This window comes from Cervus elaphus, chromosome 5 (genome assembly GCF_910594005.1).
Source record: "Cervus elaphus chromosome 5, mCerEla1.1, whole genome shotgun sequence".
Lineage (NCBI taxonomy): Eukaryota > Metazoa > Chordata > Mammalia > Artiodactyla > Cervidae > Cervus > Cervus elaphus.
In genome coordinates, this window is record NC_057819.1 from 122274489 (window position 1) to 122292848 (window position 18360).

Genomic DNA, 18360 nt, shown 5'->3' on the forward strand with positions numbered 1-18360 from the left:
GATTCTGAATCATCCCCGCCTCCTCCTTTCCTGGCTCCGCCCTGGGATCATCATTCAGGTTTAGTCCAGCCGCTCAGACCAGTGCACAGACAGGCTGCAGCTGCGGGCGTGGAGGAGGAGCTGGTTACCTGGTCGCAGGTGAGAGCTGGAGGGGTGGGGGCCGAGGGTCCTGGTGTAGGACCACACTCAAATAGGGGCTGGGTTGATGGAGATGTAGCGCTGAGCTCCCGGGAAATGTGATGAGGAAAGGTTTTGAGGGGGTGAGGTTCCTTCTGGATACTATAGACCCCTGGCTAGCTCCCTCCCAGAAAGAACACACCTGCCCTTTCCACTAAGTCTCCTGGTCGCACTGAGCATTCAGTGATGATGCCAGGTCACCAGCAGGAGGCTCTGCCTCTCACACAGTGAGGGATCACTGCTCTCAGGGCACAGGCTTAGGTGGCACTCTTCCTTTGGTTCCCTGGGGGGGTGAACCCTCCATGTGACCCTGAGGACACCTGCCTGCTCCAGCTTTGGGGGCCAGTGGGCAGGCCTCCCTGGGAAGGTATTCCTCAGCCTGGGGAGACATGGCCTGCCTCTCCGTCGATGGGACACCAAGGCCTATGTTCGGTGGGAAACAGGGGAGCCAAAGGCTGTTCCGAGGTCAGTGGAAGCAGCAGAGTGGCTGGGGCCCAAGGGGAGATCTTGAGGAGACTGGAAACTCTCGGGTTCCTGCCCAAGGCTTCCTCCAGGACAGATCAGTGGCCAGAGAAGAGCACACAAGATGAATCTCCTGCCTGCTCAGGCAGGCTCAGGGTAGGACACCCCTGGGCAAGGGTCTCCCTCCAGGCAGCCCCGAGGGCTCTGGCTAGGGGGCCAGGAGTCGCTGTCCACCACCAGCAAGGATGCCTTTGGGCCCTATGGGTCACTGGGCACCAGTCTGTGTATGAGAAACTTCCAATTTAAGAAGTTATTTTGTAAAAAATACTCAGAAAAAGAATTGAGCAGATTTTACCTGAAGTGCCAGGAAAAGCCCCAGCACAGGAAGTTGCAACACCTCTTTCTAGAACCTTCCATCACATGAGGTTCTCAGCAGCAAGTAATAGTGATGAGCTATTTATGCCCCATCCTGGCAATTACTGAAAGGCAGCTACTAGATTGTGTCCACCTGTGAAATCTCAGCCTCTCTTGCATTATGCTGAGCAGGTTGTGGCAGGATCAGGGCAGCTGTCTCTCTTCACTCAATCACCAAATTCTTTGTTCTTAAAAAAAAAAGAAATAAATTGATTAAAACTGTGTTAATGTTCTTCTGTAAACCGAATGTCAAAGGAAAGATAAACATCCACAGAGAGAACCTGCCTTCCCAGGGGTGAAAACGCACGATGGGCAGCAAAGTAACTGTACCACGTGGCCTGGCAGAGCCTGAAGAGCCCCAGATGGTGGGGGTGCCTTGGCCAGGGGGACAGGGAGCTTCACTCTTCAGTGCCCCAGGCACCACTTGTCCTCCTGGAAAGGAAACAAAATTAGATCTGTGACATGCCGCTTGCAAAGAGACCTTGAGGAATATTCAAGATTTGAGCATAAAAACAGACAAAACTTGACCATGATGGATATTCCACCATCTGGGAAGCCTTTTAAAAAGGATACTTTAAACAAACAACAAAAACTACTTTAAAACAAAACCCTGAAGCCTTCCAGGAAAAGACAGACAGGACAACATAAATACTTGGAGTCTTTATCCAAAGACTATCCAGGGAGAAATGGTGATGGAAACGTACTTAGCCTGGAAGGCAGTTTGTTTCTTTAAGGGGTGAAAGTCTTATAACCTTTTAAGGAGAAGACAGACAGTCCCAGGAGGATGAGCGAAGGGTTTGCAAAGGCAGTGACAATGTGGAAACCCGAGGGGCCAGAACCAGGATGAGCTGGTCAGCCCCTCCACAGCCCCAGGTGTCACCAGGAAGAGGCAGAGCTGGGAGCCAAGGGGCCTGGGCTGCTCACAAGCTAAGACAAAGGGAATCCTTGCAGCCACTGAAGTCAAGCTTTCAGGATCCTGGGAGGCAGACCTCACCAGCAACACACTACAAAGTGAGAACCAGTCGCAGAGAAATGGACAGAACATGACCGCAGAACACTCCCTCCAGTGTCTGGGGTTTGTGCCTGATCATTCCAGTGAGGGGAAAGCTGAGGTCTGGGGAAAGAGGGAGGGGACAGTGTGAGTGTCCTGGGGCAGCCGTGACCAAGGACCACAAACAAGGGATCATAAGAAGCAAAGTTTGCCCTCCTCCAGTTTGGAGGCCGGATTCAAAATCAAGGTGTCAGCACAGCTGCAGGGAAACATCCTTCCTTGTCTCTTCCAGCTTCTGGTGGCTCTGGTGTCCCTTGGCTTGTGGCCACATCCCTCCAGCCTGTGCCTCTGTCAGCTCCTGGCCTCTTCCTGTGTCTCTTTCTTATAGATTTGTCTCTTCTTATAAGAAAGCCAGTCACATTAGATTGGGGCCCACGCTGCTCTAATACGACCTCCTCTTTATTTATGACTGCAAAGGCTCTGTTTCCAAGTGAGGCTCACCTTCATAGGTTCTGGGTGGACATGTGTTTTGGGGCCACCTTGCAGCCTTCCCTGTTGGCTCAGTGGTAAAGAATCTGCCTGCCAATGCAGGAGATGTGAGTTCGATCCCTGAGTCGGGAAGATCGCCTAGAGAAGGAAATGGCAACCCACTCCAATATTCTTGCAAGGGAAATCCCATGGACAGAAGAGCCTGGTGGGCTACAGTACATGGGATTTCAAAGAGTCAGACATGTCTTAGCGACTAAAAAACAAAAACATTCACCCTAGTACGTACAGTACAGAGGGAGAGAAGAGTGAATCAAGTAATGGGTTATCTAACCTGATTCCACATATGTAAAAGCAGATACATGTGTGTGCACAAGAACACGTGTCTCTCAGGTGACTTCTTTCTTCTTCAACTACAGATGTTGTACATATGTGAGAAAAGAAGGCTGTCCTTCTGACGATAAATTAGGAATAGAAGCAAGTCTAGAAAATTAAGGGAAGCAGCAGACAGCAGCACCAGTCACAGGGGTCTGGGTCCTGAGATTGTCCCTCCCCATTTCATTCTCCTTGTTTCACCCAGAGTATCCTGGAGTCAGGACTGGGGCTGGTCACCAGTGGCCCCCAGCTCCTGGAAGCGATTACATCCACAGTTCCCTTTGCTTCAGGCCCTTCTGCCCAATTACCCCTGAAGTGGGGGGGAAAAAAATCAGAGACACTGAATTCAAAACCAAAGGGTACCAACTCCATAGATCTGGAAAAGGCAAAACTCTGGACACAGTAAAAAGATCAGTGGTTGTCAGGAGTTGGGGGGAAGGAGGGATGAATAGATGGAACACAGAGGATTTTTCAAGCAGTGAAGCTACTTTTTGTTGTTCAGTCGCTAAGTCGTATCTGACTCTTTGTAACCGCATGGATTGTAACCCGCCAGGCTCTTCTGTCCTCCACTATCTCCTGAGTTTGCTCAAATTCATATCCACTGAGTTGGTGATACTATCGAACCATCTCATCCTCTGTGTAGTACCTAATGGTAGCTACATGTCATTATGACAAGTGAAAGTGTTAGTTGCTCAGTCATGTCTGAGTCTGTCCATGGAATTTCCCAGGAAAGACTATTTGGAATTGGTTGCTATTTCCTACTCCAGAGGATCTTCCTGACCCAGGGATTGAACCCTCATCTCTTGTGTGTCCTGCATTGGCAGGCAGGTTCTTTACCACTGCACATCTGGGAAGCCCAAATGTCAGTTTTACTGGATGCCAAAGCCTGAGATGAGCATTTGTTTCAGAGGAAGTCAAAGTTAGCTTCTGGACTGTAACTCACGAGTTCCACAGGAAGACTCTTTTTGTGGATAAAAGCAAATCTGGAGAGTGGACCAAGTGTCCCCAAATGCCAAGCCTCAAAATGCAAGAGTGGAAGAGGGGCTGGGAGCATCCAAGGTGGTTTTAGGTTGGTGTCAGGTTTAAGGGGCTACACGAGATTCTGTGTCCTGACCCGTCTCTACAGGACACACGGCTCAGGGAGTTTTGCATGTTTTATATAAAATTCAAGATACCCCAGCAATATCAATGGACTTGTCTCCCAGGGACTTGTTTCCTGTCTCATCTGTGTTTCTCATCTGTCTGACAGTGGTCCCACTGCAGACATTATAAAGTTGTAGAGAAGGGTCAGGTCACAGTGGTCAGGGAGGAGCTTGGGGACCCTGGCAAGGGTGTAGCCCTTCTCACAGGCTTCCGAAGGAGCCTAAGGGATCTCTGACTCATCAGCTTTCCTTCCTCCAGGGGTGTCCCAAAAACCAGTTTTAAGGAGGACGAGGCACCCCTTAAAACTCCTCCACGTCCTGCTGGCCATGCTGACCTCAGCATCCACTCTCCTCGCTCCCAGGATGCTCTGGGTCCTCTTGTTGTTGGCCACCTTCAGCAGTGCTCAGAGTGGAAGTAAGTTGCATGGTCCCAACTCTGCAGGGGGTTGGGGGAGGCAGCAGGGGCAAGCCGGGTGTGGCAGGAGAGACCTAGATCAGGCCAGGAGGGGCCCAGGCTCCAGGTAGTGCCAGTGACCCCAGGAAGGGCAGTCAGTGGATGTCCTGAGGTCCAGCCATGACCCACACGTGTGACTGTCCCCCACACAGTCTGGGATCACCCCAACTGCACCAAGGGCGTGGTTGCTGTGTTGAAGGGCAAGCCAGCCACGATGACCTGCAGCATCTCCAATGTCTTTTTCCACATCAACATCTCCCTGCAAACGAACCCCACGGCTCCCTGGAAGCTCATCTTCAGCGTAGAGGCCCCTGGAAAGTTCAGCCAGGATGGATGGCAGCTCTGGATTCACAAGGGTGAGGCGCATCTGGTGATTGAAGAAGCCCAGGACACCCATGCAGGGCAGTACAAGTGGGATCTGAAGGGGCGCCAGAGAAATGTCGAAATCACCACCCTGATTGTCTTAGGTGAGCAGAGTGGGTTGGGGGGGATTGACCCCCACGAGCTTCTCTGTCTGGCGGGTGGGAGTGCGGAGCAACTAGGGAGGAGTGATTCCTGCCAACCTGAGGTGCCCAGAACCACGGAGATGAGGCCTGAAGAGGACTCCCACCCTGCCCCACCCACCCCACGTCTGTGCCCGCTCTGAGCCTCTCCTCAGGGCTCACGGCACGTGGGTCTGGTCACTCTCCCCATCTGCTCAGGGAGCCGGCGCCTTCCCTCCCTGCACACCTCCTCTCCCCCCACCCCACCCCTTCCTTTGCTGCAAAGCTTCCCCAGTCACCATCCCTCCACCCACCGCCCTCGCGGGTTCTGACTCAGAGTAGTCACCCTGAGCCCTGGGGACAGGAAGTAGGGGTCCAACTTTGCCCCGGACCAGGAACAGTGGGAGGGGCTAAGAAGGCACCAGCCGGACCCTAAGTGGGGAACCCAGTGAGGCCTTCATGAACTCCTGTATCCAGGGCTCATCTGATACCTGGGGCGGAGGGGCTGCGTCAGGGCAGACCCTGGGCAGGCCCCCGCCAACCTGCCCTGTGTCTCTTGGGCAGAGCCACAAGACCTGCTCCTCACACATTCCACAGGAAGGTGTTTCTATCTTCATCCTGGGGTATAGGAGGGGAGCCTACAGAAAGCCCTCTTGGGTCTTCCCTCCTCTGACATCCTCACCCTCTGTGCCTGGAGCCCTGCCCATCCCATGCATCCATCCCCCTGCCATTCTCCCACCCATGTGCTTCCCAATCACAGGCGATGTCCCCCTCGAGGGTGCCCCCAAGGGGGTCAGGGGCTCCTGCACAGGTGAACAATGGAGGGTGGTCCTGCCCATTTTCCACAGGTCCGCAGATGAGCATATTCCCTTTGGATGTTAATCCTGAACACAAGAGCCAGACCCAGGTAATGTTCCCCATCCTCGCCCTGGTTGTTCTCTTCAGCCTACTGATCTGCACACTGGTGTGGCTCTGAGGGTTGGTTCCCTGAACTTCAAGCTCCAGAAGGTATTGGCCGATGTGCCTGGTCTGTGGACAGGGGAGAGGTGGGGTCATCTCAGACCTGAAATAGACACTCTGCCCATGGTCTCGTACCCACTGAGACTAGTGAGAAAGTGGGGAGCGTTTGAGGTCCCAGAGAGCCAGAACCCCTCCCCCAGAGGACCCCAGCCAGCATATGCCATCCCAGTCCCAGCATGCAGATGCCCCACCCCGGACAGGCCACTGAATTCACACTGTCCCTAGGACACCTTAGAGGATGGCATGGGGGCTTCCTGCTCCTTCCAGGAGACCTAAGATGTGTGGGTGGTGGATGTTCCTACAGGATGCACTTGTGGGCAAAGATGTCTGCGCGTGGCTCTCATCAATCCCATCCTCCCTTCGTCAGGTAAGGAGGCTCTGAGCCTGGGGTGGGGAGCTGTGTGCACTGGACTATGCAGAGGGGACATGCGGGAAGACCAGGCTGAGGACTAGGAAGCTTGGCAACTTCCTGGCTTCTTCCTGATCTACATGCCAAGGAAGGCTCCTTAGCAGGTTTTGGGGCTCAAAGTGCAAAATCTCACGTTCCATAGCACTTGACCTAACAGGACCCTCCCCCTCCTCCACCCCATGCAGGCCTGTGCTCCTCCCTAGGGCAGGAGTGCCACGCTGCAGTCACGTGGGAGAGGCCCCAGTCTGGGGTCCTCAGCTGATCATGGACACGCTCTTGTCTTTGGAACATGAATAAGAACCAGTTCAAGGGACCTTCCAGGAAGCACTTATGGAACCAAAATGAGGCTATCAGTGGCCTGAGATGATGGATGGGGCCTCCTCCACCACCCCAAAGGGTACAGTAGCCCCGGATGGCAAGCTGGACAGGTGGCTGCTGGTGGAATCTGTGTCCAACCTCCCTGGTCTTCCCCAGCCCTGGGGCTCCCCTCTCTACCACCTGTCCCAAGTGCTGCCCCTTCCTGTTCCCAAACCGCATCCCAAATCATATATGCCAGATGTCTTTATAAGCAAAACTGTACAACCCCACTGAGTGTATTCTTTGTTGGTTATTTTTTTTTTTTGGAGGTGGTGTGGTACGTCTTTTTTTCTTCCTTTCCTCTTCTTTTCTCTTATGATTGGATGACTTTAGTGATGCACTTGAATTCCTTTTTCTTTTCTTTTTTTTTTTTTAATTTTTTTTATTAGTTGGAGGCTAATTGCTTCACAACATTTCAGTGGGTTTTGTCATACATTGATATGAATCAGCCATAGATTTACACTTATTCCCCATCCCGATCCCCCCTCCCATCTCCCTCTCCACCCGATTCCTCTGGGTCTTCCCAGTGCACCAGGCCGGAGCACTTGTCTCATGCATCCCACCTGGGCTGGTGATCTGTTTCACCATAGATAGTATACATGCTGTTCTTTTGAAACATCCCACCCTCACCTTCTCCCACAGAGTTCAAAAGTCTGTTCTGTATTTCTGTGTCTCTTTTTCTGTTTTGCATATAGGGTTATCGTTACCATCTTTCTAAATTCCATATATATGTGTTAGTATGCTGTAATGTTCTTTATCTTTCTGGCTTACTTCACTCTGTATAAGGGGTTCCAGTTTCATCCATCTCATTAGGACTGGTTCAAATGAATTCTTTTTGACGGCTGAGTAAAATTCCATGGTGTATATGTACCACAGCTTCCTTATCCATTCATCTGCTGATGGGCATCTAGGTTGCTTCCATGTCCTGGCTATTATAAACAGTGCTGCGATGAACATTGGGGTGCATGTGTCTCTTTCAGATCTGGTTTCCTCAGTGTGTATGCCCAGAAGTGGTATTGCTGGGTCATATGGCAGTTCTATTTCCAGTTTTTTAAGGAATCTCCACACTGTTTTCCATAGTGGCTGTACTAGTTTGCATTCCCACCAACAGTGTAAGAGGGTTCCCTTTTCTCCACAGCCTCTCCAGCATTTATTGCTTGTAGACTTTTGGATAGCAGCCATCCTGACTGGCGTGTAATGGTACCTCATTGTGGTTTTGATTTGCATTTCTCTAATAATGAGTGATGTTGAGCACCTTTTCATGTGTTTGTTAGCCATCTGTATGTCTTCTTTGGAATTCCTTTTTCTTTTGTGTGTGTATATCTATGATAATAGACTTTTGGTTTGTTGTGACCATGAGATTTTGATACAGCAGTCTATATATATATATACGTGCATGATTGTTTTAAGTTGCTGATCTCTTCCTTTCCAGTGCATTTCAAATATCCTGCATGTGCACTCTGCTCCTCTCATGATTACTGGTTTTGATATCATGTTTGTGTGTGTGCATGGCTTCCTACTCTTACTGTATGTTTGCCGTTACTGGTGAGCCCTCCCATTTCATCCTTTTCTTGTTTCTCGTTGTGGCCATTTCTTTTCAGCGTAGAGAAGTTCCTTTAAAGATAGAGCTGCTTTGGTGCTTCATTGAATGTGTTCATAAAAGGTACATGTAATGTGATAAAAAGAAGGTTTTTCTAGAAGTGCTACTTTCAGTGCTTTGCAAAACGTCCATATTGCTCATCCTCAAGATGAGTCCACTAAACCTACTAGCAAATCATCGAATGAGCTGAGAAATACATCTTTAAGTCACTAAAATAAAAATCCAAAACAAGCTGCTGTGAGTCTTACAAGCTAAAAAGTCCCAGCGAGGGCTTCCCTGGTGATCCAGTGGTTGAAAATTCGCCTTGCAATGCAGGAGACGCAGGTTTGATCCCTGGTGAGGGAATTAAGATCCCAAGTGCTATGGGGCAGCTAAGCCTACATGCCACAACTAGAGAGCCCATGATACCCGACACAGCCAAATAAATAAATATTAAAAAAAAAAAGAAGAAGTCCAAATACATCCAGAAGGCCAGATATCTGGGAGGCCTCACTCACCATGGAGAATCTCAGATGCACACAATGCATGCTGCCAGGCGACTGTGCCCTCACAGGAGGGTAACGATCCCAGAACAGCTTCGCTGGCACCCGGAGTCCAGGTCTAGAACTGAGTGTATTTGCATCTCCCAGGTTAAAGAAAGGTTCATGCCAGAAATGGTGGGTTTGTTCCACCCCCTGGGCCAGGCCCCTGAGACACAGTGGGCATGGCACGTGGGACCACCATGCTTTGGGGGCCGTGGAAATCTGTTCCATTTTGCCTAAAACAGACCAAAGGTGTTGATGCTTTGAAAGTCATTCAAAGGTCATTTTAATGTTGCTATCACCGTGGGATGGGCTCACTATAAGTCATTCAGCCCCTGCACACCCAAGGCAGGAAACCTAGAGAGAAATACTGTGTCTGGGTCCTTGACTAATTTTAATTTTCTACTTGTTGCTTATCGGTACGTTCAAGGAGTTCTCTAAAGGAAGTTTAGCTCTGAGTCCTTGCAGTGCCCTAGAGACCCTCCCCCCAGGCCCCCCTTGCTCCTCCTCAGCCACACTGGCCCTCTTGCAGGCCCTCAGAAACCCCAGGCTCTCTCTGGCCTTGGGGACCATGTGTGTGCTGGTGCCTCTGCTTGGAGCCCTGTTCCCAGACAGACCACCTGACCCTCTCTCACCTCCTCAGTGCTTTACTCCTATGGCCCCTTGAAGTTGGGCACCCCCTCCCAACAGGTGCTGTGTGTCCTGCCGCAGGTCTGCTCGTCCATCCCTGGAGTCGTCTCCAGGCCACGGGCATCTAGTCCATTTCACCCTCTGCCCTTGGCACCAGCACTGGCAGGTGCGGGCGCCCAGGGAGTGCTGGTGATGAACAAAGGCAGGATGAGGTTGGAATGGGGCGGGTTTGACAGGCCCGACGCTTTTATTGTTTCCTGCCAACAATTTTGCTAGGATCCTCTAGGCCTTTGGCAAAATTCTGCCCCTGAAATAGACACCCCCTCATGCAAGAAGAGGAGGAGATTCACCATCCTCTCTTTTTCACCCTGGGCCAAGAGGAAGGCAGAGGTGGGGGACTCAGCCTCTAGGCCACAGTCCTCCAAACAAGAATGGGATGCCAGCACCAATGGGCGCAGAACGCCTGGGGAGAACCTGGATGCTGTGGGAGCCTCGGCTCTGGGTGAGCTGCCACGTTTCCAGCCCCTCAACCCAGGGCCCCAGAACTATGGACTGAGGCCCACGTGGTCACCATTGTCCTGGCCTCCCTACAACACCAGAGGCTAGAAGGACTGACCTCTCCACAACAGCCCCAGTAGCCATTACCAAGGAATGAGGACTTGGGCCTGGAGAGGAAGAATGCTGAGTGGCCCAGAGACTGAGAAATGGGGGCCCACTGCAGTATACTCTTCCCAGTATCATATTGGACACCTTCTGATCTGCGGGTCGGGTGGAGTGGGGTGGGCGCTCATTTGGTATCAAATCTTTTTGCCTTTGCATACTGTTCATGGGGTCCTCACGGCAAGAATACTGGGAGGAGTTACCACTTCCTCCTCCCGTGGACCGTGTTTTGTCAGAACCCTTCACTATGTCCCGTCTGTCTTGGGTGGCCCCGTGTGGCCTGACTCACAGCTTCACTGAGTTACACAAGCCCCTTCACCACAACAGGGCTGTGATCCATGAAGGGGCTAAGAGGGTGTATGTGCCACTATCATGATGCTGGAGATTCTTCTAGGTGGTTTCTCAAACACCTCAGCAGAGGCAGTGGTTGGTGTGCACTCTTTTGGTGGACTTTGCTTCTTGGGATTTGGTGGCAATTCCTTTGCATTCTTTCCTGATTCTGCAGAAAGAGAAACTGTAGGAGCAAGTCCTCGGAACCCTCCGGCTTCTCGCAGCACAGTCTTCAGTACCCCGGCTCGTCCTTGCCGCAGTAGAAAGGAGGTCACCATAGCGGTGACTCGGGAGTGGGCTGGGTAATCGGCCTGGTGGATGGAGGTCACACCCTAAAACACAGTCTCTTCACATCCAAGTGTTTCGAACAAGCCAAGTAATGGGGCAGAGTGACACGCTGTCCCTGTGGTGGGATGGACCCTGTCTAGGGAGGAAGAAATGAGCCTTGTCCCAGCCACCCCACGCCCGGCCCTTGGTTAAAGCTGCAAATTCTGCTCCTTTTTGGAAAGCAAGACTCTAGATGTTGGGCTCTCAGGACATTTGGGCTAAAATGTACTCAATACTCAGACCCAAACGACACAGGAATTCTCTGTCAATTTAAATGCCATTCTCTCAGTAATAGAGGAAGTTTAAAAGTCCTTTATATCAATGCCTTGGGAAAACAGGATTTGTGGATCTTAGAAGATGTTTCCCCTTTTGCGACAGTCTTATAATAAGGAAACCCGCCAAGAAAAATGCTATTAAACAATGTACGTGGTCTCCAATCTAAGCTGCAGGCAATGAGAAAAGGAAGCACACTGCCCAGGTGTCAGGAAACCAAAACGCAGAGGGCCAGGAGTGCGGTGGAGGACGTAGTAGAATCATTCACTAAGTAAAGCCATTGCTTTCCCCCCAGGCTTAGCTTCCAAGCCACTGCTGGAGGAAACAGGAGAGACAGGGTAGAAATGGCAAAAAGGGGCCAGGCTAGTTGCTGCCCTGATTCTGGTCAGTTGTGTTTGAATGAGGAGGAGGAACTTGCTGCTTTTGCAATAGGTTGCCAAGCTCCACATTTCTTCCCTGTGATCTTGACTTTCCACCGTGATCCCAATGAATCCGGTGGATCACCGTGGAGTTTTTTAAACCTTCACCCTAACCCCTCCCAGTCTCTGGAAACCCTTCCACACCTGTGCGGTTGGCGCCCTCTGCAGGGTGGCTCCGCGACATACAGGTTCATCATGCCCTCAACCCTGGAGCACAGGTGTGATTTCCAGGCTCCCCTAAGGAAACTGGTCAAAGGAAGGTCTCAGAAACCTGGCAGGGAAAGTGCATCAGGTGTCGGGGTGGGCGAGTTGGAGGAGGAGAGAAAGATGAAGAAAGGTTGTGAGGTGATGGCCAGGGCAAGACGGTTGTAGTAGCCAGCCAGAGGAATCGCAGGAAAACTTATGGAGGGGCCTCAGCCCTGATGACCCCTTTCCCCTGCCCAGCAGGTGGGGGCCCATTCCTCCAGCTCTGGGTCCGTTTTGTGTGTCCTGAGGCTTTAGTGTCTTCCATCCCTCCAATCACTGGGACTCAGAACTGAAATAGAAACCCAAATCCCACTTTTCCACCACGAGGACAGGTTAACCTGAAGCCCCTCTTAGGAAACACGAATCAGAAAGTCAGAAGGCTTTAGCTCTAATGAAAGAAAAACGCGAGTCCGTTGGCGTCTCTGGCATTCATTGGCCCAGGGCTGTGCTGTGATCTGCCCTGACTGTGTGTCCTGCAGGGTGATAGAGAGAGCTCTGGCCACTGATCAGCCCGTGAAGCTAGGGACCCCTCTCCCTCTGGGCTCCAGCCACAGGGGAAGGTTTTGCCCCTGAGAGGGCTGGCCACGGTGCCTGCCTGTGGAGCTGGGTTGGACCCACCTGAAGCAAATCTGTGGCCACCAGCTTTGTGAGGTGTGGGCCAGCATGTGGCGTGGCTCCTGGACCCCTCTCCCCGTGGGGTCCAGGATCAGCAGCAGCTGGTGAGCAGCACACAGCATGGCAGCTGTCCAGACCTGCGGAACCAAAGCTTCCACGTGATCCGGTGCTCGAGATACGCACAGGCAGGAGGCACGGTCGTTCACACCAGGCACTGTCGTGAGATCTGATGTGGTCTCCTGTGTGTTTATGAGCAGTGTACTGCCCTCTCCTCTTCAGCAGTGCTTAATTCTAAAATTAAAATTTCTCCTGACAATTTTTAACCCTAAACCTGTCATGGAGCTTTATTCATTGTCTGACACCAGGATAGCAGAGATTGCTCCCAGCCCCGTGGCTCCGTGGCATGCCCCCACGTGAACATACGTGAGCCCGTGCCTGTGAGAGCACCGGCTGTGGGCCAAGTCGAGCCCTAGGGCAGTGGCCACCGTCACGGGGCAGCTGGGCTAACGGAAGTGCATGGTGAGCCCGGCAGGATCACACCGGGTGCTTTGGGGCAACCTCCTGTGGCATGAGGGGCTCTAGCCACGCTGAGCTCCAAGGTCAAGTCGCTCTGCAGAGTCTCAAAGCTGTCTAAGTAAGGATTAAACAGAAGACAAAAAAGAAAAAAAGAAATGCACACTGTGTAGAAGACTGTTTTGAGAAAAAGGTGTAGATCTGGGTTGGAAGGAGACACGGGCAAACGTGACCCAGGGCGCTCCCACTCCTCCGTAAACTGCGCCGCAACAGTGACAGCGACACACGCAGCCAGGGCAGGCCCAGGTGTGATTCTGACGGCGACAGTGTCACAGGTGGAGTAGCTCTGGCTGCCTGGACCCCTGAATGACCGTGTGGCACAGGCCCCCTGCACAGGCTCCCAGGGAAGGGGTGGAGGCCCCTGCTTCCACAGATCCCCCGCCGCAGACCAGCACCAGGAGGCCCCTCTTCCAACAGAGGGCACGGGCATTCGAGGGGAGACGAGGTCAGGTGCATATGTTCACAGGGGATCACCCGCACACCAGTCTCCCTCACCATGAGCAGACCCTCAGACCAGGCCCCCCAGGCATGCTGACTCAGACCTGCCAACAAGGGGCCCAGTTCAGAATGGTATTTCCCCACCTTCCTCCACCCGACAGCAGCTGCTAGAAGGCCTGTCCAGTTACAGCCAGACATGAAACAATGGACTGGTCCCAAATTGGGAAAGGAGTACGTCAAGGCTGTATATTGTCATGCTGCATATGTAACGTATATGCAGAGTAGATTGTGTAAAATGCTGGGCTGGTTGAAGCACAAGCTGGAATCCAGACTGCCAGGAGAAATATCAATAATCTCAGATATGCAGATGACACCACCCTTATGGCAGAAAGCCAACGGGAACTAAAGAGCCTCTTGATGAAAGTGAAAGAGGAGAGTGAAAAAGCTGGCTTAAAACTTGACATTCTAAAGACTAAGATCATGGTTTCTGGTCCCATCAGTTCAGTTAAGTTCAGTTGCTGAGTCGTGTCTGACTCTTTGCGGCCTCATGGACTGCAGCATTCCAGGACACCCTGTCCATCACCAACTCCCAGAGTTTACTCAAACTCATGTTCATTGAGTTGGTGATGACATTCAGCCATCTCATCCTCTGTCATCCCCTTCACCTCCCACCTTCAATTTGTCCCAGCATCATGGTCTTTTCAATGAGTCAGCTCTTCGCATCAGGTGGCCAAAGTATTGGAGTTTCAGCTTCAACATCAGTTCTTCCAGTGAACACCCAGGACTGATCTCCTTTAGCATGGACTGGTTGTATCTCCTTGCAATCCAAGGGACTCTCAAGAGTCTTCTCCAACACCACAGTTCAAAAGCATCAATTCTCCTGCACTCAGTTTTCTTTATAGTCCAACTCTCATATCCATACATGACTACTGCAAAAACCGTAGCCTTGACTAGATGGACCTTTGTTGGCAAAGTAATGTCTCTGCTTTTTAATATGCTGTCTAGGTTAGTCATAACTTTTCTTCCGAGGAGTAAACATCTTTTAATTTCAAGGCAGCAGTCACTGGTCCCATCACTCATGGCAAATAGATGGCGAAACAATGGAAACAGTGACAGACTTTATTTTCTTGGGCTGTCAAATCACTGTAGATGGTGACTGCAGCCGTGAAATTAAAAGACACTTGCTCTTGGAAGAAAAGCTATGACCAAGCTAGACAGTATATGGAAAAGCAGAGACATTACTTTGCCAACAAAGGTCCATCTAGTCAAACCTATGGTTTTTCTAGTAGTCATGTATGGATGTGAGAGTTGGACAATGAAGAAAGCTGAGCACAAAAGAAATGACGCTTTTGAACTGTGGTGTTGGAGAAGACCCTTGAGAGTCTCTTGAACTGCAAGGAGATGCAATCAGTCCATCCTAAAGGAAATCAGTCCTGAATATTCATTGGAAGGACTGATGCTGCAGTTGAAGCTGCAACACTTTGGCCCCTTGATGCGAAGAGTCAGTTCTTTGCAAAAGACCCTGATGCTGGGAACGATTGAAGGCAGGAGGAGAAAGGGACAATAGAGGATGAGATGGTTGGATGGCATCACCAACTCGATGGAAATGAGCTTGAGCAAGCTCTGGGATTTGGTGATGGACAGGGAAGCCTGGCATGCCGAAGTCAATGCGGTCGCAAACAGTCAGACTGACCTGAGTGACTGACCTGATCCTGAGAAGGCCTGCCTGGGTGGTAGAGGCCTCCCTCCATGAGCCTGGACCCTGTCTGGGCTCACAGCCTGAAAACCCAGCACCTGCATCCTTGAGCAGGTGCCCGCATTTCCAGCTTCTTCTGATTATAGGGGTGAGGCCACAGACAGTCTGTCAAACCAGCACCAGTTCCCAGAAGAGTGGGCACAGTTCAGGGCAGCATGCTGAGCCCGTGGGACGGCAGGAAGAAGCTGGCTGACTCAGCTCTTCCGTGCAGACGCTGCTGAGGCTCGGCTCTACAAGGAAACATGGACCAATTGTAAACAGCGAGGGAGGAACTCAACTCACCACCACCCAACTCTGACACATCCTCTCGCCTGCATCCCAGATGTCTGAGCTTTCTGGCAGGATAGCCGTCACGGGCACACAGAAGCATGAGGCTGGGCTACTCCATGTGCTGGCCATTCCATCAAGGCCTCTGTCTAGTCCCTAGTCTGGCTTCTGAGACAGGATGACCTCCCGCTCCAGACAAGTGCCTTCCCCACCCATCTCCCCTCCCCCCAGCAGAGTGCAAGCCAGAGGTGTGCAGGAATGATGAGGATTTCCAGGCCCAAGGCCACTTCATTGGTTCCAGGTCCATGTGCTCCTTTGTGTGTGTGTGAGTCACTCAGTCATGTCCAACTCTTAGTGATACCATGGACTGCAGCCCGCCAGGCTTCTCTGCCCATGGAGTTCTCCAGGCAAGAATACTGGAGTGGGTTGCCATTCCCTCTTTCAGGGGTTCTTCCAGACCCAGGGATGGAAACTGAGTCTCCTACATCACAGGCAGGTTCTTTACCATCTGAGCCACCAGGGAATTCCATCTGATCCTTTAGTAGCAAACAATCCCCACATTCTTTTAACCTCTGAATCCTTTTTCGAACCCTTTATCACCTGAGCCATTGAAAATCCAACAGTAAAATGGAAACTTGGTGGCAGATACTCCATGTGCAAAAACGATGGAGTGAAGGAGTGTGTGGCCTCCATGCACATGCCACCGGTCAAGTCCCGAGATTCTGTGCCAAATGACAACAAACCAGATTTTGTGACTAGTATGCATGTTTTATGAAGCAGGTTGGACTCAGAGTTTTCCAAAAACCATACTCACCTCCTTTATTTAGCAGTCTGCCTCCAAAAGCTTCCCAGGTGACTCAGAGGTAAAGAATCTGTCTACCTAGCAGGAGAGGCAAGTTTGGTCCCTGGGTGGGGAAGATCCCCTGGAGAAGGGAATGGCAACACACTCCAGGATTCTTGCCTGGGAAATCTTGGGGACAGAAGAGCCTGATGGTCTATAGCTCATGGAAAGGAGGGGCATCTTGCTCCTGAAGTGTCCTGGAGCTGAGGTAAAAGAGTTGGACGTAAATCAGCAAATGAAACAGCAGCAGCCACCTCCAAAGTGGGGAGGGCCTGCGGGGCCGGCTCTGAAAACACTTGTTCCTCCGTCCCAGGGACACCCATGGCTGTTGAGCACCATTCACGGAGAACCTACTGTGTTCAGAATGGAGGACCTTCACCCCGCTGGAAGAGAGGGACCTCATCAGAACAAAACACCCTTGTTTACTGACCCCTCGAAGAAGGAAACGTGCACTCTCTCTGCCCCCCTCACCCCGACCCCAGGGGCCCAGCCTCAGTGTGGACCGGCCCCTGGGGCTCCCATGAAGCCTGAGCAGCTGGCTCGGCTCTGCTCTCAGCCTATGGACCTCCCCCTCAGGCTGACTCTGGCACATTCCAGAAGGTGGGAGCTGAACCCTCAGATGTGTGCTGACCAGCTGAGGGCCGGGCACCCGGACCGTCCCCAGGGCCCCTTGTGGGAAAACACCCACTTGTAAACTTTGACCCTCAGTCAGTCTCAGACCTGGTGGCCTCTGACCTGTATATTCCAGCCCTGGGCCTGGAAGCCTCTACCAGGAGAGGAGGTCAGAGTTCAAATGAGGATGTGGAGGAAGAAAGAACTGCCTCGGGGTTGAGGTGGGTGTGGGAGGACAAGAGGGGCATCTTTGCTCCTGAAGTGTCCTGGAGCTGAGGGCCAATTTTCTCAGGGCAGGAAAGACGGAAAGACCCTTGAAACACCCGACCCCTATTCAAGGTTGAGTGAGCCTCTGAACAGGGTGGGGTTGGAGGGCGTGTTCTGGGGGGGATGTAGTTGACTGAAAGAAAACCACTCAGTGAGGGAGCTATGAGTGCAGTGAGAGAATCCGTCCCAAGAGATGGGAGACGCCAGCTGGCGTGGGGCTTCTGGCTAGGAACACAGGTGGACTTCCACGGTGGCACTAGTTGTAAGGAACCTGCCTTCCAAAGCAGGAAACGTGAGGCCCGGGTTCGATCCCTGTTTAGGAAGATCCCCTGGAGAAGGGCACGGCAACCCACCCCAGTATTCTTGCCTGGAGAATCCCATGGACAGAGGAGCCTGGCCAGCTACAGGCCATAGGGTCACAGAGTCAGACACGAGTGAAATGACTTGGCATGCACAGATGGTCAAGGATATGTCTGGGCGAAGGTGACTCTACTGCTTGCCACAAAGAACAGACATATCTCAAGTTAAGGATGATGGTGCTCTTCTTTGTGTGGGAAAATGCAACCAGCTGGGTCACCTTAGTTCTTCCTGAGGCTCGCATCTAACCACCTAAGGGGCTGCTTGTCGAAAGTACACAGTGTCCGGTAACATCTCTAATTCCTGTCTGAGCACAGAAGTGCACTGTGGGTCAGCGGCTGCAGAGGATCAATCGTTGCAGAACTGGACAGTGAGCAAGACACTCTTTGCTCCTCTTTTGTGTGCAGGGTCAAGCCCACCAGGCTGCAACCCTCAGCAGAGTCACTCAGGGATGGCCCCTTGGCCTTGGTGACTGTCCAGGAGTTCCTGGCAGCTCCCACTCCTTCCAGATGGTCTTGGAGTGACCTTCCACCCAGGAAAGGCAGCATGGTGGTGCCAGGGTCCCACAGCCCCTCCCCTGGGAAAGGCCAGGGATGGGTCAGAAGGGTGAGGTGATGGCCTTCAAAGGACCCATGGTTTTGCACTTAGAGCCCATGGGCATTTCAGCCTGGCCCCACCCCTTCCACCCGCCTCCCCGAGATGTGGGGGGTCATCCTACTGTCCCTTCTCCTCCTATCAACCCCTCTCTCTTTAATCTAATAAAAATTGTTGTTTATTCTTAAAGCACACAGTATTCTCTGATTACTTGAGCACAGGATCATTGTAGAAATTCTGGAGGAAAATAAGTTGAAGAAACTGT

General features: G+C 51.9%; 1 protein-coding gene across 1 annotated transcript; it reads left to right on the plus strand.

Moving 5' to 3' along the window:
* The first annotated feature begins 74 nt into the window (after positions 1 to 74).
* Positions 75 to 6981, plus strand: LOC122695354 (secreted and transmembrane protein 1-like). Its single transcript, XM_043905128.1, has 6 exons — positions 75 to 138; positions 4307 to 4462; positions 4654 to 4968; positions 5832 to 5890; positions 6308 to 6370; positions 6598 to 6981. The coding sequence occupies exons 2-6, from the start codon at positions 4375 to 4377 to the stop codon at positions 6613 to 6615; spliced, it is 543 nt and encodes a 180-aa protein (XP_043761063.1). The 5' UTR covers positions 75 to 138; positions 4307 to 4374; the 3' UTR covers positions 6616 to 6981.
* Positions 6982 to 18360: the final 11379 nt, after the last annotated feature.